The sequence below is a fragment of the Dipodomys merriami genome, unplaced genomic scaffold (assembly GCF_024711535.1).
Source record: "Dipodomys merriami isolate MVZ:Mamm:240054 unplaced genomic scaffold, mDipMer1.0.p SCAF_3, whole genome shotgun sequence".
NCBI lineage: Eukaryota > Metazoa > Chordata > Mammalia > Rodentia > Heteromyidae > Dipodomys > Dipodomys merriami.
The window spans coordinates 72,467,847-72,495,562 of NW_027204492.1; the positions used below are offsets into that span (position 1 = coordinate 72,467,847).

A 27,716-nucleotide genomic window follows, 5' to 3' on the forward strand; every position below is an offset into this window, starting at 1 on the left:
ATTTTTGCTATTATACTAGAATACTACAAATTGAGTAAGTACATAAAGAAAAGAATTTATATCTCAAAAAAAAAAAAAGAACTTATATCTCACAGTTCTGAAGCTAGAAGTCCAATATTGAAGGGGTACTTCTGTTTTGTTTTGTTTTGTTTTGTTTTGTTTTGTTTTTGGGTCCAGTCGTGGGGCCTGAACTCTGGGCCTGGGCGCTGTCCCTCAGCTCTTCAGCTCAAGGCTAGCGCTCTACCACTTGAGCCACAGTGCCACTTCTGGCTTTTTTCTTTTTGCTTATGTGGTGCTGAGGAATCGAACCCAGGGTCTCATGCATGCAAGGCACGCGCTCTACCACTGAGCCACCTTCCCAGCCCCAGGGGTACTTCTGGTGAGGTCCTTCTTACTGGGTAACATGACACCTTTTAAAAGTGCCACTGGCCAATACTCTCACCATAGTCAGTAAATTTCAACAGGGATTTCTGGAGGATACATGCAAACCATAACATTCTCCCTGTCTCACCCTGCAGTCCATGTGCTTTTCACATACAAAATGCATTCATCAAAAGCCACAAAATCTTAATGACTTCACCTTAAACATACAAAGTATAAATAGCCTAAAAAATAAAATATTTAGGAATAAACCTAACCAAGGAAGGAAAAGACCTCAATGGTGAAAACTATAAAAGAAATCTGAAGAAATAGAAGACAACAACAGGAAATGAAATGATTTTTCATGTTCATGGATAGGTAGAATTAATATTGTGAAAATGGCCATACTGCCAAAGGCAGTATTTTTTTTTGCCAGTTCTGCGTCTTGAACTCAGGGCCTGGGCACTTTCCCTGAGCTTCTTTTGCTCCAAGGCTAACACTCTACCCCTTGGGCCACAGGGCCACTTCCGGCTTTTTCTGTTGATGTGGTGGTACTGAGGAATTGAACCCAGGGCTTCACACATTTGAGGCAAGCACTAAGTGGTAGCACTAAGCGACATTTCCAGCCCCCAAAGGCAGTATTTAACACAATCCCCATCAAAATACCAATGACATTCTTCATTGAGCTAGAGAAAGCAATCCAACATTTCATATGGAACAACAAAAGACCCCAAATAGCCTAGGCAATTTTAGGCAAAAAAGCAATGCTGGTAGTATCACAATCCCACACCTCAAGCTTCACTACAGAGATATAATAGCAAAAACAGCTTGGTACTGTCAATAAAACAGACCTGAAGATCAATGGAACAGACCCGAAGACCCAGAATAAAATCATGTTGCTAGAATTATCTGATATTTGATACAGTAGCCAAAGACACATGGTGGAAAAAGATAGCCTCTTCAATAGTTGGTGTTGGAAAAAATGGGCATCCATATGCAGAAAAACTAAAAGCGGATCCCTGTTTGTCACTATGAACTAATGTCAATTTTCTCAGTGAGGTTGGGCCTCTAAGGCCCTGGGGAAGGTCTGCATTTCCATAGCTTTGTCCTGGCAGCTTTGTTCCTGTAGCTCTACCAGACTGGAATTGTGTACCAATGGCTCAACAATTCTGAGATCTTGAGGTTGCCTTTGTCTCTTTAGCTCCACTAGGAATTCTGGTGGCTGACTCCATATTTATGTTGGCATTCCCCTAGTAGGTGTTCTATGAGGTGGCTCCACTCCTATGGCAAGTCTCGGTATGGGTTCCAGGCTATCTGAGATAACCTTTGAAAACTAGAATGGGAGTAACCATGCCTCCACAGCACTCTTATTCTGTGAGCATGCAGACTTAAAACACCACCAAGGCTTATAGCTTATTTGTTCTGGACTGGCAGTCCCAAGCTATATCTGGGTTGACTTGAGCCATAGTTTTGGCAGCCTGGGAGCAAGAAGTGCTGTGTTAGAATGTGGAAAGTAGAGACTTGAAGGCATTCCAAGCAATAGGCCTGGGAAGGGTGCCCTGCACCTATTTTCCACAATTCGTCAGCCTTCTTAAGAGTTCTGGACGTGTGAAGGGAAGATCTCTAAAATAACTTCAGGGTCCTTCTCTCACTGTCTTGATGAATAATGCTTGGCTCCCTTCTGTCTGTAGGAATCTCTTTAGCAAATGATTTATTGGCCACATCGTGAATATTCTTCCTGAATGTGTACTTTTTCCATCTTTTATATGGCCAGGCAATGAATGTTTCAAGTATTTCCAGTTTTAATGATAAACTTCGACTTTAAGTCAGTTCTTTACTCCTTCATCTCACTGCATATGGTTAAAATAGCTATGCAGTATCTTGAACACCTTGCTTCCACTAGAGATCTCTTCCACTAGAGATCCCAGTTTCTCACTCTTAGATTTTGATTTCTACAAAGTCCTAGGGAATACACACAATATAGCCACTATTTGAAATGGTATAACAGGCTTTTCTTTATCCAGAATCAAATACTTTGTACCTTATTTCCATCTGAGACTTCATTAGGTAGAAGTGTTTTTGCTGTTCATATTTCTATCAGCATTCTTATCATAACTACTCATGTAATCTCTAAGAAGACCCAAGCTCACCCTTGATTTCTCTTTCTGAACCCTCACCATAATCATGCTTGATGTTCTATTTATGGCAATCTAGGCTTATTTTTGCCTCTTTCTCCAAATTCTTCTATCTTCTACTCATTACTCAGTTCTAAAGGAGCTTCCACATTTTCAAGTATTTGTTATAGTAGTAGCTCACATCTTGGTACCATTTGTGTGTGTGTGTGTGTGTGTGTGTGTGTGTGTGTGTGTGTGTGTGTGTGTGTGTGTGTGAGTAATGGGGTTTGAATTTGGCCTCACACTCTAGCTTGGATTTTTCACTCAAGGTTCTACCATTTGAGTCACACCTCTAATTCTGGCTTTTTACTGATTAGAAATGAGAGTCTCTGTGTTTGCCTGGCTTTGAACTGTGATCCTCAGGTCTCAGCTTCCTGTGTATTTAGAATTACCAAAAGCATGAGCCACTTGGTACTATAGTACCAGCTTGGTACTATTTTTTTGTCTTAGCCTGTTTTATGTGACATTCTAACAACATCACAGGCCTGGTTACATAAGGAAAATAAATGAATTTCTCTAAGTACTGGAGCCTGGGAAATTCAAGATTAAAGAGCTGAAATTAGAAAGGGTCTAATTTACATGAGGGTCTTCTTGCTGAATAATCCAGTGGAGGGGTCATATGGCAACTAAATTGCAACGTGCATTTTGGAGAGGACATTCAAACCCTACCAGGCAGACACAGTACTTGTCCTGATAGAACTTATAGATATAGATGTAAGTTACTCCATGTCCTGTTTCTGGAAATGGTAGAATGACATAGGGCCTCTTAGTGGTGTGTATGTGTGTGTGTTTGTGTGTGTGTGTGTGTGTGTGTGTGTGTGTGTGTGTGTGTGTGTGTGTGTTTTAATAATGAAAATAGAATTCGAAAAAGTCAACAAAAGTGCAAGCTAAAGTGAGTGGCACACCCTGAGTTGCTAGTCCTTGGTCTTGTAACAAAACCAAGTTTGTAATCCAATGACTGGAACTTTTCTGAACTTGGTTTGACTCAAGAAACACAGAAGAAAAGACTGAAGAGCAAGTAAATGATCATGAGGCAGTAGAGAAGAGTCTTTATGTTATGAGATGTCCTATAGCTGGCTATATCCTCTAGATGTAAAAAATGTTGACTACAAGAGCTCACATACCAAACACTAGATCATGAATAAAAACTTATACTATCATCTTGTGCAACAAAAAATTTTTGTAATGAAGTTTTTAAGTCAAGCAAAAACTTCAGCAGAGTATGTATGTGTGTATGTATGTATGTGTATATGTGTATGTATGTATGTGTATATGTGTATATGTGTGTATATATACATATATACATGAAAATATGATTTTTGTGTATACATAGGATGGAAAGAACAGAAAGATTGGCAGATGGAGAATACTTACCAGAGAAACATAAAATATTTTCAAATGGTGGCCAAACATGCCAGAATCAATTCTATAATATCAAATCAGTATAAAAATTACAAAGTTTGGGTGTAAGAGCTTATAGAAAGGCTGGTAGATGATAAAAAGAAATGGAATGTGAACCAGTTCAGAGATAAAGAATGAAATTTTAAAAAGCCATCACACAAACAAAAGTAAACTTACAAATAGCAAAAGGGAGAACAGACATAAGAAAAAAATAGCTATAGGGAAAAAATGGGAATTGAAATGGATTGCATGTCAGTTTCCTTGTTAATTAGTGAGTCAAATAAAATGTTTGGCATGTGTTCATTTTGTATTCATAGAGGAATGATTGTTATATTGGTTATTGACTGAAATGCCTACATAGATACATGTAATAGAACCAGGTTAATTGTATTGCCAGGTTAATTGTATTGCAAGTCATATTTCTTCAACCATCTTTCCTTGGCTCCAAGATTGTATGCCAAGTGGCAACAGAACTTCTTTGAAAATCCCCCACCCACAAACTTTCTATTGAATTTATATTTTGTTTTAGTTTCTGGTTTATGTATAGGCAATAGATTATTCCCTCATACTAACAGCAATGACAGGGAATGTGGTTTTATGGTCTGATAATTTGGTTATCTCTATAATTAGATTAATGGGCTATCTGGCCTCTGATGGGTTAGAAACAACAGAAAATTTAATTTGTCTTTTTTATTGTTCTATTTGTCCATTTTGAGTTCAAGTTAATCAATAATTTCATGCCCACAGGGGAAGAGAGCAACACTTGAATATCTCACTAAGTTCTATATTTTTTTTGCCCTATAGCTTAAATTGTAGATAGGAAGTCATAGATCTTTGTATGTCTTTGTTTATGTGTCTAGAATTGAGAAAAGCCTGTGAACTGTTTTCCTATTTCTGGAGGTTGTTGACAAATAAGCTTATAAAGACTCCTAAATTAGAGGATCTCTGTTTATAGATGTAATAAGGACTTACATATACATATTATTATACATGCATATATTATTATACACACATATTATTGAAATACCAAAAAGAAGTTGAATTTCTTATAATAAAATGTGCTAGATATTCTTACAAAATTTTTTCTCAAGTAGAAACATTTTAAGTACTCAAAATTAAGATCTTTGGCAAGTGAGATTATTTAATAACTTTTTTAAAGAGCTGTATTTCTTTGATGATTTACTTCTGTGAAGTAAAACTACTACATGTTTTATTTTTCTTGTGTCTGTTTTTCCTTAACTCAATTCTTCAATAAAATAGAATACTTAAACATGTAAACTTGTTCAACAACTCTGGAAAGCAGTGTGGATGTTCCTCAAAAGACTAAACATAGAGCTTCCCTAAGTCCAAGCAATCCCACTCCTCTGTGTTTATCCAATAGACCACAAACAAGTCCATACTAAAGCTACCAGCACAATCATGTTCATTGCAGTATTGTTTACCATAGCCAAGATATGAAATCAACCCAGATGCCCCTCAGTGGATGAATGGATCAAGAAAATGTGGTGTATATACACAATGGAATTCTATGCTTCCATCAGGAAGAATGATATTTTACTATTCACAAGGAAATGGAAAGACTTGGAAAAATATTAATTGAAGTAAGCCAAATCCAAAGAAACACAGGTCGCATGTTTTCCCTAATTTGTAGTTATTAGAATGTGTCTATAAATCAACAAGTCAACACACTGGATGGTAAAAGACAAAAAAATACTTGGACATGATAAATTATATAGGTTTCTAGATATTCACACAGTGAGAGGATCACAAAGGCTCAATAGATATGTGCCTATGATCATATAAAATGATGTTTATTGAAATGGATTCCAAGAAATGGATACAAGGGGTTTTTGTTATTTTTTTTGTTATTTTGTTTTTGTGGGGTTTTCCCCCCTCCTTTGTCACTGTTTTTTAGTTTTGTACTTTTTGTCTTATATGTATGTTTATCTGCTTTGGGAAGGGGAAGGGGAAGCACAGAAATGGTGGGACAAAGTGTGAATAAATGCATCAGTGATACTCCCTAGACATTATGTTGAAAATGAACTATACAACTTGTGAGGAAGGAGGGTCAGGAGGGAAACACTGGGAGAAAATGAGGAAGAGGTAACACTGTTCAAAATGAAATGCATTCATTACCTGAATTGTGTAATTGTAACCTCTCTGTATATCATCTTTACAATAAAAAATGAAAAAAGCTCAAAAAGTTGCAAGTCATAAATATTAAAAAATGTCATTTGACATACATTAGAAAAAGATAGTTATAGACAAAATGTAGTAAAATGTGCTCATGAAATCTACTAGTCTGCAGTAATGCTGTGGGTGAAGATGGGTCTCAATTGCACCCCTCAAATTTTCTCTTTGAAACAGAAATTCTTGTAATTAAAAGATATAATCAAGCTGGGCACCAATGGCTCATGCTTGTAATCTGAGCTACTCAGGAGACTGAGATCTGAGGATCATGGCTCAAAGCTAGCCGGGACAGAAAAGTCTGTGAGATCTTTATCTCTAATTAAACCAACAAAATTCTGGAAGTGGAGTTGCAGCTCAAGTGGTAGAGTGCTAACTTTGAGTGAAAAAGCTAAGGGACAACATTCAGGCCATGAGTTCAAACCTAGTACACACATCAAAAATAAAGTTACAATTAAAACAAGTGATTTGTGCCATACATTTATAATCTTAGCACTTGGGAAGCTGAGGCAAAAGTCACAGGTTCAAGCTCAACCTGAGCTATGTAGTGAAACTGTGTCTCAGAATATCATCATTACCACCACCACTACACCGTACTACCTCCAACAACCCACAAAGAAAGGTACCTGAAATTATATTATGACAGTAGTGACAAACAGGTGTCTGCTTTTCTTTTTTACAAGTGGAAGGAGTTTGTCCCCAAGAAAGCGGTTCTCAAGCTTTCTGTTTGTAGTTAGGATCCCTTTGCATTCTAAAAGCATTACTAACGACCTCAAAAAAACTTTTGCATATGTATATATTTTTATTATATTAAGAAATTGAAACAGAAAATTTCAGTATATTTACTGAGTGAACTGATTTGGGAAGAATGTATTGCATGTTGAAGCCAATTCTCACTATAATAATTATAGACCTGGGGTAGAGCTCTGTGGAAGAGCACTTGCCTATCATGCATGAAGCCCAGGATTCAATCTCCCCTACCACCATAAATAAATCAATGTAAATAATTATGATTTAAAAATTAATGAGAAGATTGCTTCACATTTTTGAAAAGGTCCTTAATGCCTGACTGAACATAAATAGCTAGATTCTCTTAACTGCTTGTACTTTCAGTCTCTTATAATATCACACATCATGTACCTTTCTTTGAAAAACGTTTTAATGTTACTATGAAATTAGTTTGTTTTTATCATGGCTGAGGCCCTAAATATAATAGATAGTAATTAGAGGAGAAATTTAAAAAGTGAATTTTATTTGCTCTATCTTAAACCTAAGTTTAAAATAAAACCATGCAATATGTGAAAAATGCACCAAAGTTACCTTAACTTTGATGAGCTTCCTTCATTAGTTTAGTGATTAATTTCTTCTCCTACAATGTAAAAAGTATGTTTTACTTTCTGTTTATTTTGCCTAGGTAGTAGATTCTGTATTTATTATGATGATGATTATGATTATATGATATAGTTGTACAAAGGGATTACAATTCCATAAGTCATGAATACAATGCTTCTTGGACAATGTCAATCCCTTCTTTATTCTTCTCCATTCTCCCTCTCTTATCCCTACCCTCAAGTTGCATAGTGAGATTCTGTATTTTACCACAATACTTGTCTTTTAATTTCTTTGTTCTTAGCTATTAAATGTCAAAGAAGCAAAAAGAATATTTCCTCACTTATCAATGAGTTGTAGATTTTAGAATAGTGCTGCTGAATATATGGGGTTTTTGGAAAAGTATTTGTTACTGTTTAGATAAGTTAACCAGGTACTATTTCTCAGACACCCATGAACAAACTTATGTTACTTAAGTGCTCAATTTGCTTCTACAAATGCTCTTGATTTTGCCTTCCAAAAGTTGCACCCCAAATATAGAAGAATGAAAAATTAAACTTTCAGCATGTTACATATCTTTTAAATGTAAAAGTATTTTTGAGATTACTAAATGATCTCTGAAAAATTTCAAGGATCCCTTTTCCTTATAAAGACAGGTACTGAGGATAGTTTGATTTGATTCTGTTGTAACACTTGCATAAGAATTATAAAATCAAAACAGTGCCCAGTCTTTTCTATGTTTTGTTTTTTTGCTGGTTGTGGGGCCTGAAGTCTGGGTATGGGCGCTGTCCCTCAGCTCTTCAGCTCAAGGCTAGCACTCTACCACTTGAACCACAGCACCACTTCCGGCTTTTTTTTCTGCTTATGTGATGCTGAGAAATCGAACCCAGGGCCTCATGCATGCAAGGCAAGCGCTCTACCACTGACCCACCTTCCCAGCCCTATGTTAAGTTTTTAAATAGATGAAAGCATTCATATAAAATTTACAGAAATAACATTCTTTATGGTCAATACTTAGAGATTTTGTAATGTCCTCCTTGTCCCGGTATTATCTTTTATTCCCAAGCTCTTCTAAACTGTTTCAATAATGAACAAAATATCTATCCAGAAGATCAACAAGGAATTTGAGGAGGTGAACAACAATGAAAAATGACTAGACTTAGCAGACAGTATAGATCATTCCATCATGGAAAAATAGCAAAATACTGTCACATTCTTGTCAAGTGCTCATGCATGGAACATTCTGAAGACCATGTTTGGCAACATGGTGTCTCTCTCAACCAGAGAGAGAGGTGAGAGAGAGAGAGACAGAGAGAGAGAGAGAGAGAGAGAGAGAGAGACAGAGACAGAGACAGAGAGACAGAGATTTTAAATGATTAGAATTACCAAAACATATTATCTGATCACAATGGAATAAAACTAAAAATCAGTAACAAAATGAAAGCTGGAAATTTCACAAAAAGGTAGAATTTTTATGCAAACTTTCTTTTTAAAATGTTTATATTTTTTGTTTTTTATTGTAAAGATACTATACAGAGTGGTTACAGTTACATGAGTAGGGTAATGAGTACATTTCCTATCGAGCGTTATTACTTCCTTTGATTTTCTCCCATCACTTCCCTCTCCACCTCCCCAATTCCTCCCTCCCCCCCACGCATTGTAAAGTTCGTTTTCAACATAGTGCCCTGTATATCTCATCATCACAATGGGTCAACCTGCATCCTCATTTAAGCATTCCACTAAAGCCCCTTCCACTCCCTAAATTACAAAAATGTTTATACACACTTTCAAAAACTGATGATTCAAAACTCACAAGGGAAACTAGAAAATACCTATACATGAATGAAAATGTAAACTGTATAACACAACTTGGGATACAGTAAAGGTGGTGCCGAGAAGGAAATTTATAGCTATAAATGCCTATATTTTAAAAAAGGATCTCATTGTTCTAACATATTTATAAGATTATGTCTTTGTTGCTTTGTATGTCCCTCCCCCATGGTATAACCCCTGCTTTCACTATATATGATGTTGGTGTATGTGGAGGGGAAGGGAAAAAAAACAAATCGTTAAAACAGGGATACAGGAGGACCCATTTCAACAATGAGATGTACAAGTCATTATGTCAAAAAACGAACTTTACAACTTTGGTGGGTGGAGGGTGGGGAGGATGAGAAGGGATGGGAAGGGGAAACAAGGGAGGAGGCTGCAATGCTTGATAAGAAATGTACTCATTATCTTGCCCATGTAATTGTAATCCCTCTGTACAGTATTTTCACAATAAAAAAGGATCTCAAATCAATAACCTAACTTTAAACTTGGAGTATCTAGGGAAAGAAGAGCAAACTAAACCCAAACCTGGCAGAAGGTGGTAATAAACATTAGAGATAAGTGAAATAAAAAATAGAAAAACAAACAATAAAATCAAGAGTTTGTTAATTGAAGACATGAACAAAATGGACAAAGGGAAAAAAAGACAGAAATTTGTACTGGAAAACTCATTCATTTTTACATAAATAAAAGTGATGATAAGATATTACTGTAAAGTGTTATATGACAACAAATTACATGAAATGACAAATTCCTAAAACATATAATTTGTTAAGCTGACTTAAACAGAAATAGAAAATGTCAAGAAACCTGTAACAAATAATGAGATAGTCACTAATCCAAAACAAGATCTAGACCAGATGGATTTATTGGTAAATTCTACCAAATACTTAATAATGAACACCAACTACTCTCAAACTACTTCAGAAAACTGAAAAGAAACACTTTCAGACTGGGATGTAGCTCAGTGGCAAAATGCTTGCTTAACAAGTGCCATATCCTAGGTTCTATCCCCATTACAAAAAAAAATCAGAAAAGAAAGAAAAAATACAGTTAAAAATTTTTAAGAGAAAAGAAACAGTTGTAAGTTTTGTATGGAGTCAGTGTTATCTTGGAATAAACTCCAGAAAAAAATCCTCAAAGGAAAAAATACCATAAACCAATGTCTTTTTATTAATGTTAACTCTAAAGCCCAGAACAAAATACTAGCAAGCTGAATCGTTTTGGATATTAATGAATTGTGATTTATTCCAAGAATAAAAGAATAGAATAACAAAAGCAAATAAATACAATATTCCACATAGAACAAAGGAAAAAACCTACAATCATCTCAATTGTGTATAAAAGCAACTTGATACAACCTAAGATTTTCTCATGATTAAAAATGTGTAGGACACTGGGCTCTGGTGGCTTATACCTGTAATCCTAGCTACTTAGCAGGCTGAGAAATGAGATTCATGGTTTGAAACAAATCCAGATAGGAAAATCTATACTATTTTTATCTCCAATTAAACATCAAAAAGCCAGAAGTGGAGCTGTGACCCACATGGTAAAGTGCTAGCTTAGAGCAATAAAGCTCAAGGACAGCATCAAGCCCCAGGATTGGTACACACACACACACACACACACACACACACACACAAATATCTAGGACAACATTAATTGAATATCTTCAGTTTAATACTCTGTGTGTGTGTGTGTGTGTGTGTGTGTGTGTGTGTGTGTGTGTGTGTGTAAAATCCATAGCTAACAAAGTAGCAGGGTATAAAATTAACTCTCAAAAATCAATGGCGTTTCTGTATGCCAACAATGAGAAGAGAGCGGCTGAAATCAGGAAGGAAAGCAACTCCATTTGTAATAGCCCCACAAAAAATAAAATACCTAGGAATTAACTTAACCAAAGAAGTGAAGGACCTCTATGATGAAAACTTTCAAAACCTGAAAAAGGAAATCAAAACAGAACTTAAAAAGTGGAAAAACCTCCCATACCTCTGGATTGGAAGGATCAACATGGTGAAAATGGCAATACTTCCCAAGGCTATCTACAAATTCAATGCGATACCTATCAATATTCCAACCTCATTCTTCAAGGAAATAGAAGAGGCAATCCAAAAATTCATATGGAACAATAAAAGACCCCGAATAGCAAAAACGATCCTTAACAGAAAGAACAGTGCTGGAAGAATACCAATACCAAATTTCAAACTCTACTACAAAGCCATAGTAATTAAAACAGCTTGGTACTGGCACAAGAAGAGACCTCAGGACCAATGGAATAGAATTGAAAACCCAGAAATTAACCCACAGACATATAGCCACCTAATCTTTGATAAGGGAACTAAAAAAATAGAATGGAAGAAAGAGCCTCTTCAGTAAATGGTGCTGGCAAAATTGCTTAATCACTTGTAGAAAACTGAAGCTAGATCCTGATATCACCCAGGACCAGAATCAACTCCAAATGGATCAAAGACCTCGGAGTCAAAGCAGACACCCCTGAAAACATTACAGGACAGAATAGGAAAAACCCTAGGTCTCCTTGGCACAGGCCGATATTTTCTTAATAGAGATCCAGAAACACAACAAATCAAAGAAAGGTTGGACAAGTGGGATTGCATGAAATTGCAGAGCTTCTGCATGGCAAAGGACATAGCTAGCAAGATCAATAGACAGTCCACGGATTGGGAGAAGATCTTTACTAGCCATACAACAGACAAGGGTCTCATATCTAATATATACTTAGAACTCAAAAACCTAGATCCCCCAACAACAAATCTTCAAAGAAACAACTGCTCGATAAATAAATGGGCTAAAGACTTAAAGAGAAACTTCTCTGAAGAGGAAATAAGAATGGCCAATAGACACATGAAGAAATGCTCAACCTCTCTAGCCATAAAAGAAATGCAAATCAAAACAACATTGAGATACCACCTCACCCCAGTTAGAATGGCTATAATCAACAACTCTAATAACAACAGATGCTGGAGGGGATGTGGACAGAAGGGAACCTTACTGCATTGTTGGTGGGAGTGTAAACTTGTCCAACCACTTTGGAAAGTAGTGTGGAGTCAAAAGACTCCACATAGAGCTCCCCTATGACCCAGCAATCCCACTTTTGGGCATTTACCCAAATGTTTACAAACAAGACCACACTAAAGCTACCAGCACAACTATGTTTATTGCAGCATTATTTACCATAGCTAAGATCTGGAACCAATCCAGATGCCCTTCAGTAGATGAATGGATCAAGAAAATGTGGTATATATACACAATGGAATTCTCTGCCTCCATCAGAAAGAATGACATTGCCCCATTTGTTAGGAAATGGAAAGAACTGGAAAAAATTATAAGTGAAGTAAGCCAGTGGGCTGTCAACTCTGTCCCGTTGTGTCGTTGATGGTTATGAGTCCAGGCTCAAGCTTGTAATAAATGACTCTCGTGTGCTTACATTGGAATCAGCTCCTTGGTGGTCTTTGGGGATCCTTATCTAGGCATAAGAAACCAATTCAGCAGTGATACTAGACACTATGTTGGAAATGAACTATTCAACTTAGGGGGGGAGATAGGAGGGAAAAACTGGGAGAGAATGAGGGAGGGAGTGACACTATTCAAAAGGAAATGTACTCATTACCTGACTTATGTAACTAACCCCTCTGTACATCACCTTTCAATAAAATTTAAAAGTAAAAGGGAAGGAAATGTAAGACAGCCAAAGTAGAAAGGAAGAAGGAAAAAAAAATCACTGCGTACGGATGTCATGATCTTTTATTTTATTTTATTTATTTTTTATTTATTTATTTATTTTTTGTGAACACACTGTACAGAGGGGTTACAATTACATGGGCAGGTTAATGCATACATTTCTTATCAGGCATTGCAGCTTCCTCCTTTGTTTACCCTTCACATCCCTTCCCAGCCTCCCCCCCCCCCACACCTAATCCTCCCCGCTTTCCCCCCCCCCCCATGTCATGATCTTATACACAGAAAATTTAGCCTGGTTAAAGTTGTATTCTATTCTTTTGGAGTTATTATAGATTAAATTGTTTTATTTATTTCCCTTTTAGTTTGTTCATTTCTAGTACATGAAAATACATCTGATTTTTGCATGTTAATCTTATAACTACAACCTCCCTGTATTCATAGCTTCTGGTTTTTGTGCGATTTTCCATATATAGGATCATGCCTGGCAGGTTTCACAACACAAAAATCCTTGATCGAATTAAACACCAAAAACCTGGAAGTGGAGCAGTGGCTCAAGTGTTACAGTGCCAGCCTAGTCTTGAGCAATGAAGTTCAGGAACAGCATTCAAACCCTGATTCACACACCAGGACTGGCACATACACACACACACACACACACACACACACACACACACACACACACACACACACACACACACACACACACACACACACACACACACACACACACACACACACACACTCCTTTATCTCCAATTAACCAAAAGAGCCTGAAGTAGAGCTATGGCTCAAGTGGTAGAGAGCTAGCCTTGAGCAAAGTAGCTCAGGGACAGTGCCCAGGCCCTGAGTTTGAGCCCCCAGGACCAGCACACACACACACACACACACACACACACACACACACACACACACACACACAACTCACAATTATTTTTTCCAAGAATGCAATGGTGACTTAATCTTAGGAAAACTTATTATAATTCATTACATACATAGTTGAAAACAGAAAAATAATGATTCTCCCCAGAATTTGAAAAGGAATACACTATTCAATTCAATATATACTGACTTAAAAAATTCTATAATATGAACATATGGTAGGTATCTTTATGAAAATGTTTCCTATAACAAGATCCAATGTTATCCTTTTTTTGGGTGGTGGTACTGGGATTTGGACTCAGGGCCTTGCACTTGATAAGCAAGTGTTGTAAACCTTGAACTACACCCTAAGCCAAATACAATCTTTACTGACGAAAGTGTAAGAAGCCACTTAAAAACATTTAATTATGATAATTTCATGATGAAATTTAAGAATATCTGATAATTTGATTGTGGTTCAGAAAACTCTGTAGTCTACGTTAAAATTTTGATTAGATATTAAATCTGGTAACACAAGAGCAGAAATGTCATGTTAGGCAGTAACAATCCTACTTTTGTACTTACCATTATAATTTTATTTTAAGATAGCAAAGTGGATAACACTCTCACTCCAAACTTTGTGTTAAATGACATTAGTAACATACATTGCAGAAATATTTGTTTTTAAAGAATCATTTGGTTATCAAATTTTGTACAAATTTCTGGTAGCATAAATTTCTGGTGAAAAAAGATTTTGTTATTCAGATTCTAAACTCCTTTCAGAACTGTTACCAAACTTCAAGTTCCCACTGTACCTGTTTGTTTTAGTTGATTCCAGATGACTTTACACTTCTGGATCTGATCAAGCACACGGTTCAATAGCACATTCTATTTGGCAAGAATGTAATAAGATTATACTCTAAACAAAAGATAGCTTTAAGCAAATTAGTATAATATCACAGAATTTTCACTAAAAATAGTTTAAAATGATAGTTTAAACATCCCATTTGGGGACTGATAGAGAAATATTACCTTCCAAGTGTAGTTTTTCTTACTATCTCAAGAAAATGGGGATCAAATAGACAATTTCAAGTATATCAATAGGTTTTTTATTTTGACAGTACTAGGATTTGACCCTAGGATTTCACACTTAGTAGGCAGGCACTCAACCACATAAGCCACATTCCCATCCTATTTTGCTTAAGTTATTTTTCAAGTTGGGTTCCATGTTTCTTTCCCTCCGTCCTCCCCAACTCCCTCAGACAACTATCCTACCTAGAACCTCTGACCTCTCATGTAGCTAAGACTACAGGAGTGAAAACTATTGCATATGGTATTATTTACCAATTTCTTTAATAATTTAGAGCCAAAGAGAAATATTTCTCAAATGGTTTTATGGTATTTGTTTTTCAAGCAAAATAAAAATAGCTGTTGAAAATTATAAGACACAATTAGGTAGTGCTGGGGGAATATCTCAACAGCAGAATGACTGCCAAGCAGAGAAAAGCCCTTGGTTCAACCCAGCAAAAGCAAAACAAATACAATATAATTATGTAAAGTCCCCAGAAACTGCCTCAAGGCATATAAATAATGAAAAAAAAACAACATTATTCCACAGATCTACTAAGTATTTGTAAGAATAGTAAGAACCTGTGACATTTGAACCATGGCTTCCTTACCACCCTCTGACTCAGTGTGATGTAAGCACTGCTTTAGGTAGGTGTGAACAAATTTCTAGGCTAGGTATTCCTAGGAGAGCCAGATTTTAGGCACTTCTCATGCTCTCCCCCACTCTGAGAGCTCTACTACAGAACCTCTATTATGAACAAACACAACTGAAATGCCTGGAGCTCCATTCATATACCTAGTCCTTCATTTGTAAGACAAAAGCTGCCCTAGACCAGGCAACTTCTGAACACTCGATCTCAATTGTTTTCAACTCCATCTGTGTAAAGAATAGAATTTCCACGTTGGGAGAGTCAAGGCAAACATATGAAGGACTACAAGGCTTGCCCAGTTCTCCACTCACAGAACTGGATTTTCTCTCTGATAGAATTGGGCCACAGGGCTGGGAAGGTGGCTCAGTGGTAGAGCGCTTACCTTTCATGAGGCCCTGGGTTCAATTCCTCAGCACCACATAAGCAAAAAGAAAAAAGCCGGAAGTGGCGCTGTGGCTCAAATGGTAGAGCGCTAGCCTTGAGCTGAAGAGCTGAGGGACAGCGCCCAGGCCCAGAGTTCAGGCCTCACGACTGCCCCCCCCCCCCCAAAAAAAAAATTGCGCCACAATCTCTACACCTAGTTCCAAAACAGGGTTTCATTTTCATAGGTCTGCCTGTAGTTTTCTGTGAAGGGAATCCTTGTAATCACAATAGAGACGAATAATTTCTCATCTATTTTGAGCACTTGAGTAATTTGGTAGTGAGCAACTGAGAGAAGGCTGGTGGCTCAACACTACCAAGACAAAACATTAGAACCACTTGAAGTTTACAGAGAAACAGACAAAGAGGCAATGATGATGATCCCTATCGCTGGAAAAGGAGCAAATTATGGCCAACAGCTTTCACACACACACACACACACACACACACACACACACACACAACAGCTTTCTCTCTCTCTCTCTCTCTCTCTCTCTCTCTCACACACACACACACACACACACACACACAAGAGAAACACATTTTAAATTAGGAAATTAGTCAAGACTAGCAGCTGCATGGAACATTACTAGAAGAAAACTATTTAAATGCTTAACTGGGATACCAGATAAGAGATATGTAGTATTAAGGCACCCCACTAAAACTACTGTTATCTGTTTTTGTAGGAAGATGGGTCAAAGTGATGTCACTGGCAAAGACTGCCCCCTAAGGAGTGACATCAGAGTCTGTATACTGTGGAGAAACAAACCTTACTGGATTCACAAAACAAATAAAAAAGCAAATATTAACAATATGGAGCTCTACAGGAGGTCAGTATCAAAGATACCATATTATCTAAAATATTAAATTTTCAATAAAAATGACAGGATAAATAAGTGAAAAGAAAAAAAATTGACCCCCCCACACAAGAAAGGAACAGTTAACCAAAAACAGATTTTCAAAAGGCCCAAGTGTTAAATTTAACAGATTCATATTTTAATGCTGCTATCTTGGATATGTGTAAAAAACTAAAAGATACCACACTTAAAAAAGGAAAAACAGTTAAAAAAAAAAGAGAGAGAAAAAAATCTCATCATATACAAAGAGACCTCATTAAGATTAACAGTTGAGCCAGGTGCTAGTGGCTCTTATCTGTAATCCTAGCTATTAGGAGGCTGAGATCTGAGGATCATATAGTTTGAAGACAAGCTGGGAAGCAAAGTCTATAAAAGTCTTATCTTCAATCAACAACCTAAAAGCCAGAAATGGAGCTATGGTCCAAGTGATCGAACACAAGCCTTGAGCAAAAAATCTCAAGGACAATGCCCAAGCCCTGAGCTCAAACCCCAGGACTGGCATACATACACATATCAACAAACCCTCACCCACTCACTCACTACACAAAAAACATTAATAATACATACAAAAGATTAATAGCTGACTTCTCATTAAGAACAATGGAGGTCATGAGGCAGTTGGATAACATATTCAATTTGCTTAGCCATTGTGAGGCCCTGGATTCTATCCCTCATACTGCATAGTAATGAAAGAAAAGTAATAGTGCACAAAACTATTGTTTAGAACTGAAGGTGAAATAAAGATATTCTAAGATAAACGAAAGCTGAGAGAATTTCTTCCTAGGAATTTTTTTTTCTAGGCTGAAAAATGAGATCAGACAGCAATTTAAATTCAGACTATAAGAAAAAGCACAAGTAAAAGTAATTATATAACTATAAAAGACAGTATAGTGAGTACTGGTGGCTCATGCCTGTAATCCTAGCTACTCAGGAGGCAGAGATGGAGGATTGTGGTTCAAAGCCAGGCTGGACAGGAAAGTCCATGAGATCCTTATCTCCAATAAACTACTCAAAAAAGCCAGAAGTGGCACTGTAGCTTAAGTGGTAGTGTGCTCACCTTGAGCAAAAGTAGCTTAGGCCCAGAGTTCAAGTCCCAGGACTGGAAAAAAAATAACATAACACACACATATATATGTATGTATGTATGTATGTATGTATGTATATATATATATATATATATATTTCCTCTTCATTCTGTTAGCCATTTTAGCAATTGTAGGGCTGGGAGTGTATCTCAATGGTAGAGATTTGAGTTCAATCTGCAGTACCAAAAGGAAAAAATGAATTGCCTAATAACTAATATAAACACATAAAGATATATTTATATATGTGTATATTTACATAAGTATCCCTCTAAAATAAATATACTTGACAATCACAACACAAAAAGAAAAATGGAAATGAGCTGTTTGGGGGTAAGAAAATGAAATTGTGTAACAACTTGGATTCATAGGAAGAAATGAAGAGCAGGAGAAATGGTAATTTTAAAAACTTATAATAACAAATTATAATTTATACTTCCTTTCTTCAGTTTCTTCAAAAGATGTAGAATCCTATAGAGTGAAATGATAAGATATACTGATGCATAAAAAAGATCTATTGATGTTTGAAATATATACATATATAAATGCAATATGTATAATAGAATAGAACAAAAAGAGGAAGAAGACACTGGAATGACATTTTATTTTTTCCCTTTTCTTTTTGGTACTGAACCATACCTCCAGCCCTTTTTTGCACTAGTTATTTTTGAGAGAGGGTCTAATTTCCTGTCTAGGCAGACTGTTGCACTGTGATCCACCAATGTTATGCTTCCCATCATAGCTGGATGACAGGTATACATCGCTGAACCTATCTAGTGTCATCTCATGGACTTTTCTACCCAAACTGACCTTGAATGGCCTCAACTGTGATCCTCCTGCTCTCAGCCTTCTACATAGCTGAGGTTACAGATGTGAAGGAATTTGTAATCAGATGTGAATGCATACAAATTAAGATCTCTATGGTAAGCTCTAGAACATTCACTAAGAAACTAACTAAAATACTTTGTAAATTTTATTAAAAGAACTAAAATATTACATTAGAAACATTAACTTAATACCAAAAAAGGAGGACAATCACACAAAAAGTCTGACATATAGAAACAAAAAAACATAAAATGACAGAAGAACATATAGGAAAAACATTAAATCTGCCTAGATTAAATATAATATAAGAAAAGGAAGAAATTGTCACAGTTAAAGCATGGCTATACTCTGTTGCAGGAAATAGACATTAGATCCAAAGACAATAGATTGAATGAAAAGAGATGGAAAAGGCTGTAAAGTTAGAGACTTCAAAATCCTGTTGTAAATAATATCTAGAACAACTAGGTAGAAAAGCATCCAAGACATAGGATGTTTAAACAGCACTATAAACAAACTAGGCCAAACAAATATCCATACACTATGCCATCAACCTAAATCCTATGAATACCAAAATGAAAAGATGCCCACAAAAAACATGTACTTGACTGTTTATCATAGCCTTATTCATAATAACTGAAAATTGGAACCTGTCAATGCCCATCAATGGATGAATAGATGAACAAAATTTGACATATCTATATAATAAAATGTTTTCAACTTTAAAAAAGGCACGAAATATTGATACATACTATACTATGGAAAGCCTTGAAAACATTTGAAGTTTTCTAAAAGAAGCCAGTCAGAAAAACTATGAATTATATGACATGTATATAAAGTACTTAGAATAGACAAAACTATAGAAAATATATTTGGGATGGTGGCAGGGATAAGAAATAAGTGCCAGTAGGGAAGGAGTTTTTTTGTAGGATGATTATGTTCAAAAGACATATTTATAGTTGCATATGTATGAATATTCTAAAAAGCATTAAAGAGTACCTGCAAATGGGTAAATTTAAGATGGCAGTGAGGCTTAATGGAACCATGTTTATATAGCATGCATGAGGCCTTGGTTTCATTTTCAGTATTATTAAACATAAAAACAATGAGTGAACTATAATGCCCACAAATTATACCTCAAAAAGTGTGTTAAAAATCAAGGTAGGAGCCGGGCGCTGGTGGCTCATGCCTGTAATCCTAGCTACTCAGGAGGCTGAGATCTGAGGATCACGGTTCAAAGCCAGCCCGGGCAGGAAAGACTGTGAGACTCCTATCTCCAATAAACCACCAGAAAACCGGAAGTGGCGCTGTAGCTCAAGTGGTAGAGTGCTCGCCTTGAGCTGAAGAGCCGAGGGACAGCGCCCAGGCCCAGAGTTCAAGCCCCACGACCGACAAAAAAAAAAAAAATCAAGGTAGGGGGGCTGGGAAGGTGGCTCAGTGGTAGACTGCTTGCCTCACAAGGCATGAGGCCCTGGGCTTGATTCCTTAGCACCACATATGCAGAAAAAAGCTGAAACTGGTGCTGTGGCTCAAGTGGTAGGGCTCTGACCTTGAGCTAAAGAGCTGAGGGACAGTGCCTAAGCCCAGAGTTCAGCCCCTCCCCTCCACCAATAAAAAAAATCAAGGTAGGGTTGGAGGCATGGCTCAGTTGGTCGACAGCTAGCCAATGAGCAAAAGTTTGAATCCTAGTCTCTGATAAAGAAAAAAAATCAAGGAAAAGGATCAGGAAACATTTTGTGTAAAATACCAGTAAATATTTTAGGCTTTTCTACTTGTTTTTATGTTTCTTTTTTTTAAATTTTCACTCACAATCCTTTAAAAAAGTAAAAAAAAAATCTTTCTTAGTGTATAGACTGTGCAGAACCAGTTGGTTGTTTACCCAGCCCTCTTCTAGAGAAAAAAGATGTGAATATTGACAAATTGCAGTAATGTTTTTATGTTTTTTTCACTTCCCCTTAACTCATACTGAGAAAAATTGAGGCAATGGTGATAAGACTATACAGTCTTTTGTCATCTAATTTGGAAACACTTGAAGCTATGAGTGATTAGAGAACAGAGTACAGCTGTATACAATACACTTCAAAAATAGTCTGAAACTGAACATGATAGTATATGCCTGTCATTACTGGAAAGCTGGGACAGGCTAATAATGAGTTTGGGCCATGCTGGTCTACAAAGATGAATTTGAGGACAACTTGAGCTACACTGGAGACTAAAAATACATACATACATACATATATACATACATACATACATACATACATACATAAACAAACATATAGAGGAAGTGTGGTGGTGAGCACCTGTAATCCCAGCACTCAAAAAGCTGAGGCAGTAGGATCTGGAGTTCACATCCAGTCTGGGCTACGTAGTGATACAGTGTCTCAAAACAACAAAACAGACAAACTGACATAGAATAAAAGAGAACAGTTATCCAGGTGTCAGTGGCTTATGACAAACTGGAGTTGTGGCTCAAGTTGTACAGCACCAGCAATGAACAAAAAAAAGCTTAACAATAGCAAGAGTGCAAGGCTCTGAGTTCAAGATCCAATAGTGGTACACACACACACACACACACACACACACACACACACACACACACATATACACACACACGTGTTAGAAACAAAATAAATAAGAACTGTGTTTAAGAGTTGTGATGTTTTCTTTGTGTCAATTTGATCTTTATTTACTGAGATACAGTTTAAGAAATCCAGGACCATCAGCTGAAAAGGAACAACTTTTTTTTTTTTTTGTCGGTAATGGGGCTTGAACTCTGGGCCTGAGCACTGTCCCTCAGCTCTTCAGCTCAAGGCTAGTGCTCTACCACTTGAGCTACAGCACTATTTCCGGTTTTCTGGTGGTTTATTGGAGATAAGTGTTTCACAGACTTTCCTGCCTGGGCTGGCTTTGAACCATGATCCACACATCTCAGCCTTCTGAGTAGCTAGGATTACAGGTGTGAGCCACTGGCGCCCGGCAGGAACAACTTTTTAAAAGGTAAAAGCACTATAGAAGAACTGGATGTTACTAGTATTTTTAGTGAATAAAAATGCCTATTAAGAAATTAATTTCATTTCCTATGTTAAGAAACAGACTTGTTTTCTGTTTGCTATGTTTTTCTCTTGGGCCTGGTGGCTTTATACATGTAATTGTAACTATTTCAAAGGCTAAGATCAAAGATCACAGGCCCAAGCTAGCCTGGGAAAAAAGGTTGTGATTCTTCATCTCAGTGAAAGAAGATTGCACACTGGTCTTTGCAGCTATGGCAGGAAGCACAAATTTGTAGGATCACAGTCCAGGCATAGGCTCAGGCAAAAAGTGAGATCTTATATCAAAATGACCACTACACAAGAAAGGGGCTGGAGATGTGACTCTAGCTGTAGAGCACCTTCCTATCAAGCATGAGTTCATATTTCTAGTACCACCATCAAGGGATGGAGGGAGAGAAAAAGAGGGAACCAGATTCAGGCAAAGGTAAGTGATTCAGGATTGTTTTTTTAAATGAGTCAATGAAGCTGGGTATAAGTGGCTCACACTGGTAATCCTAGCTACTCAGGAGGCTAAGATCTGAGGATCATGGTTCAACAACTGTGAGACTCATCTTTAATTAGTGTTCACGTTTCTTTTTTTTGGGGGGGGGTCCAGTTGTAGGGCCTGAACTCTGAGCCTGGGCGCTGTCCCTCAGCTCTTCAGCTCAAGGCTGGCGCTCTACCACTTGAGCCACAGCGCCACTTCCGGCTTTTTTCTTTTTTTTATGTGGTGCTGAGGAATCGAACCCAGGGCCTCAGGCATGCAAGGCAAGCGCTCTACCACTGAGCCACCTTCCCAGCCCTCATCTTTAATTAATCACCAAAAAACCCCAGATGTGGTGCTGTAGCTCAAGTGGTAGAGTGCCAGTCTTGAGCAAAATAACTCAAGACACGATCCAAGTTCTAACTTCAAACCCCAGGACTGACAAACAAGGGACATAATTTCAAACGATTATCGAAGCTTTATAAATAGATGAATTCTTCCATAGAATAATACATGAAAGGAAACATTAAGTGGAGGATAGACTTCTATGGGCCACATGTAATTACAGGAAGACAATGAAGTAAAGGATTTTAAGGAAATGATAAAAAAAAAAAAGTGGTCCGTGAAAAGGAACACATTTTAGAAGAAGGCATATTTAATCTTAAAGGAAGAAGCTAAGCTAATATAACCTTTACTTGTTAGAAGGGAATTAGCCATTGCAAACCTTTGAAATCAAGATGTTGCCAGAATGGTGGAAAGGGTTCTCTGAAGTCAACAAAAACTGTATCAGGGAAAGTAAACACCAGTAGCACTTAACTCTCATCTTTTCATTGAAGGTTTCACATTACCTCTTCAATAGTTGTTACAGCTTTTCTTCCTTGTGCAAGATCAATTGAAGTTGCCAAAAGCAAACATGTACTCTTTGCAATCAGAATTACTTTATCAGAAGGACAAAGCAGGGACAGCTGATGAGAAATAACCAGAGCATCAATGAATAGTGAAAATTATGTCAGGTGAACACAATCAGAATGAAAATCAGCAACATCCTGTCTGACAGAAAAGTCAGCTGGAAAAGCACATGACACCTTAAAAATGAAACAGACTGTAACCCTGATTTACAGTTTTAATTTTACATTGCTTTCTATTGTTTTTAGCACCTTCCTAGAGATAAAAAAGCTTCATTTCTTCACTTTGCATATCTTTCTCAGTGACAAGTGCTGTCATTTGCTCCTGTATTTCTAGCTAGTGATTCACTTCTCAATTTATGCTACAAATTGTAAGTGATTTTCCCCTGGCAAATACGTTCCCCACTGGATTGAATGGAACTGAAATTAGTACATATATTGTCCTTGTTGAAGGAGACAATGTCAAATCATGACAAGCATTACAGATAACTTCAGCATTAAACCTTGCTCTTCACTTAAAAAAAAACCAAAAACCTCTCAGGTTTGGGCTACAATAAAACTCCAGGCCATTTTGATTCTACATGCCAATCTCACAAGAATTCTCACAAATATCAAGACTAAGACTGATTTACCCACCTTATTAAGATGGTGATTATACTTGAAGTTGCTGAGACTCTTAATTTACTCCCCTCATATTTAATAACCACAATCACGACCATCACTGAATTAATAGCATCTCAAGACATCCAGTGTTTTAAATCTCAGGCTATTCTTAGGTAAGATTAAAGAACTGTGCTACATAATCTCTCCAATTCTTTCCAACTCTAAAATTCTAAACACTTGATGACCTCAATCTATAAGATTATACATTTCTAGATATGCAGTAGGAATATTCTCTAGCCCTTCTCTTTTATTCCTTCATTAATACTCAATCCTCTTTTTGGCATTTAATCTCTAGGCTAATAACCACTTTTAAATGCTTTTTTTTGTATTGTATCCTGGTATCAGTAGATCAATTTGTAATCATAGCTACTTGAGAGACTGAGAATGGGAAAGTCACAGTTTGAGGCCAGCTACAGCAGAAAAGTGCAAGAGACCTTTTCTCAACTCATAGCTGAGCACTTTGGTACACATCTGTCATCCTAGACTATGTGGAAAGCTGAGATTGAGTGGATTGTGGCTCCAGGCAGCCTGGGAAAAAGTTCCATGAGACTCCACATCTCAATGGAGGGAAGCTGTACATGGTGGCAAGAATCTATCATCTCAGAAACTACACAAAGCATAAAATATGTGAATCATAGTACAGCCACATGCTAGGGACAGAAAGCAAGACCCTACCTCAAAAATTATCAATGAGCCAGTGGCTCATGCCTGTAATCCTAGCTACTCAGGAGGCTGAGGTGTGAAGATCGCAGTTCAAAGCCAATTCAGGCAGGAAAGCCCGTGAGACTCTTTTTTTTTTTTTTTTTTTTTTTGCCGGTCATGGGGCCTGAACTCTAGGTCTGGGCGCTGTCTCTCAGCTCTTCAGCTCAAGGCTAGTGCTCTACCACTGAAGCCACAGTGCCACTTCTGGCTTTTTCTGTTTATGTGGTGCTGAGGAATCGAACCCAGGGTCTCATGCATGCAAGGCAAGCGCTCTACCACTGAGCCACTTTCCCAGGATTAAATATCAGATGTTCAAGGCTCACATCTGAATCTTATCTACTCAGGATGCTGAGATCTGAGGATTGCAATTCTTTTTTTTTTTTTTTTTTTTTTTTTTTGGGTCCGGTCGTGGGGCCTGAACTCTGGGCCGGGGCACTGTCCCTCAGCTCTTCAGCTCAAGGCTAGCGCTCTATCACTGGAGCCACAGCGCCACTTCTGGCTTTTTCTGTTTATGTGGTGCTGAGGAATCGAACCCAGGGCCTCATGCTTGCAAGGCATGCACTCTACCGCTGAGCTACCTTCCCAGCTCCCCCCCCCCCCCCCCCCCCCCCGTGAGACTCTTATCTCGAACTAACCACCAGAAAACCGGAAGTAGTGCTGTGGCTCAAGTGGTAGAGCACACACCTTGAGCTGAAGAGCGCAGGGACACTGCTCAAGCCCAGAGTTCAAGCCCCACGAATGACAAAAAAAAAAAAAAAAAAAAAAAAAAAAAAAAACTAATGAAAAATAGGACTGGATGTGTGGCTTCCTAGCAAGTCCCATAATGGGAAAAATGCTTTTAATTCAAAACAGATTTGCAAATATTCACACAACACTCCTTTTAAGAAAATATGAGCCGGAGGAAGATGGCAGAGGAGAAGCTGGAGGCTAAACAAACTCTCACATAGAAACAAGTTTTATTGTTCTGGTGAAAAATCCAAGACTAGAAAGTCACACCAAGTGTGCCATCATACTAAAGAGAGTTTGGCCAGAGAGGGAAAATTCAGGCAGCTTAGTTAGACAGATTCGAGCACTCGTGGGTGTCCACAACAGCAGTGGCGGCTGCTGCCTTGGCCACCGTATCAACAGGGAGAGCCTGGGACAAAGGTGCCAGAGGCAGTGTGCAAGCAGATTCTACTCACAGCAAGAACTGAGAAGGAGCAGAAATCTTCATCCTGCTGACCACAGACAGCTGCAGACTGTGGACGGCCCAGAAACCAAGGGAAAGGCGTGAGTACCCCACAAAAATTTTATTTAACAGGATGCTAGCAGAGAACTCCCCAAACATGCAAAAAGATAGGCCCATTCAGATACACAAAGCCTTTAGAGCCCCAAATAGTCCAGACAAGAACAGGACATCCCACAGTCACATTGTAATCTGAACAGGATCAATTGAGACCAAGTAAAGGATCCTTAAAGCTCTTAGGGAGAAAAGATCAATCACCTATGAAGGGAAACCAATCAAAATAACTTCAGATTTCTCAGAAGAGACCATGAAAGCAAGAAGGGCCTGGAATGATGTATGCCACACCCTGAAGACAAACAGCTATCAATCAAGAATAGTGTACCCAGCTAAATGCCCCTTCATAATGAAGGACAAATAAAAACTTTCCACAGCAAAGAAAAATTGAAACAATATATCTTCACCAAAGCAGCCCTACAAAAGATACTTAAAGATGTCCTACACATAGAAAACCAACAAGACCACAATAAAGGCCAAGAAACATCACCCAAACTGAGAACCCAAGAATCATAGGAAGAACAGTTGCCCCAGCCCCAAAGAAGGTGGCTAAAATGGCAGGAACTCCCAAATACCTCTCAGTCCTAACTCTCAATATTAATGTACGTAACTCTCCAATTAAGTGACATAGATTGTTTAGCTGGATCAAAAAGCAAGATCCTTCTATCTGCTGCCTTCAAGAGACACATCTTGCCCACAAAAACAAACATATTCTCAAAGTGAAAGGCTGTAATAAAATCTACCAAGCAAATGGCCCACATTAACAAGTGGGAGATGCAATCTTAATATCAGATAAAATAGACCTCAAATTAAAATTAGCTAGAAGAGGTAAAGAAGGTCATTACATACTAATTAAGGGATCTTGCCTTCAGGAGGATATTACAACTCTATTTATTCACGAAATATTGGAGCACCCAAATTTATCCAAGAAACACTACTTTCCCTAAAATCTCACATAGATCCAAAGACCTTAATTGTTGGGGACTTTAATATACCACTATCCCCGCTGGATAGATAAACCTGGCAAAAACCTAACCGAGAAATCTTGGATCTAGATCAACTAAACTTAACAGACATCTACCGAATATTTCACCCAGCAGCATCAGAATACACATTCTCAACACCACACGGAACATTCTCTAAAATAGACCACATTTTAGGTCACAAAGCATATTTGTCCAAATTCAGAAACATTGAAATTATGCCCTGCTTTCTCTCAGACCATAAAGGAATAAAATTATAATTCAACACCAAAAGCCTCCAAAGATAATCCTGTAACATATGGAGGCTGAACAACACACTGTTGAACCACCAGTGGGTCATGGAAAAGATTAGAAAGGAAATTCAAATGTTCATGATATTCAACAAAAATGAACACACAAATTACCTCCTCTGGGACACAGCAAAGGCAGTACTCAGAGGCAAATTTATAGCTCTGAGTTCCTACATCAACAAATTGTAGAGATCTGAAACCAACAATTTAACGAGGCACCTGAAGCTCCTTGAAAAAGAGCAACAAGCTAAACCCAAATCCAATAGGTGGAAACAAATAGTTAAAATTAAATCAGAATTAAATGAATCACAGTCCAAAAATATAGAAAATATCCACAAAACAGTTGGTTCTTTGAAAAAAAATAACAAAATTGACAGACCCTTAGCAAATCTTATCAGCAAAAGAAGAAAACACACCCAATTAAACATACTCAGAGATGAGAACGGAAACATCACCACAGAAAAACCAAGACTCAATACCTTATAAGGGAATACTTCTCAAACCTTTATGCTAATAAAGGTTTAAGAATCTGGAAGAAATGGAAGAATTCCTAGCAAATATTGACAAGATGACTTAAATCAACTTAACAGACCCATATCAAGCTGAAATAGAAACAGCAATGAGACCTCCCACCCAAGAAA

At 37.5% G+C, this 27,716-nt stretch overlaps 1 protein-coding gene across 1 annotated transcript in view; it reads right to left on the bottom strand.

Annotated features, from left to right (window-relative positions):
• Positions 1–27,716, bottom strand: part of Tex11 (testis expressed 11) — a 219,123-nt gene that overhangs the window by 31,307 nt on the left and 160,100 nt on the right. Inside the window, exons 24-25 of the mRNA XM_070039363.1 lie at positions 23,102–23,218; positions 14,649–14,726 (exon numbers count right to left, since the gene is read on the bottom strand). Of these exons, the coding sequence (XP_069895464.1) occupies positions 14,649–14,726; positions 23,102–23,218 (195 nt within the window). The remainder of the gene's footprint in view (positions 1–14,648; positions 14,727–23,101; positions 23,219–27,716) is intronic.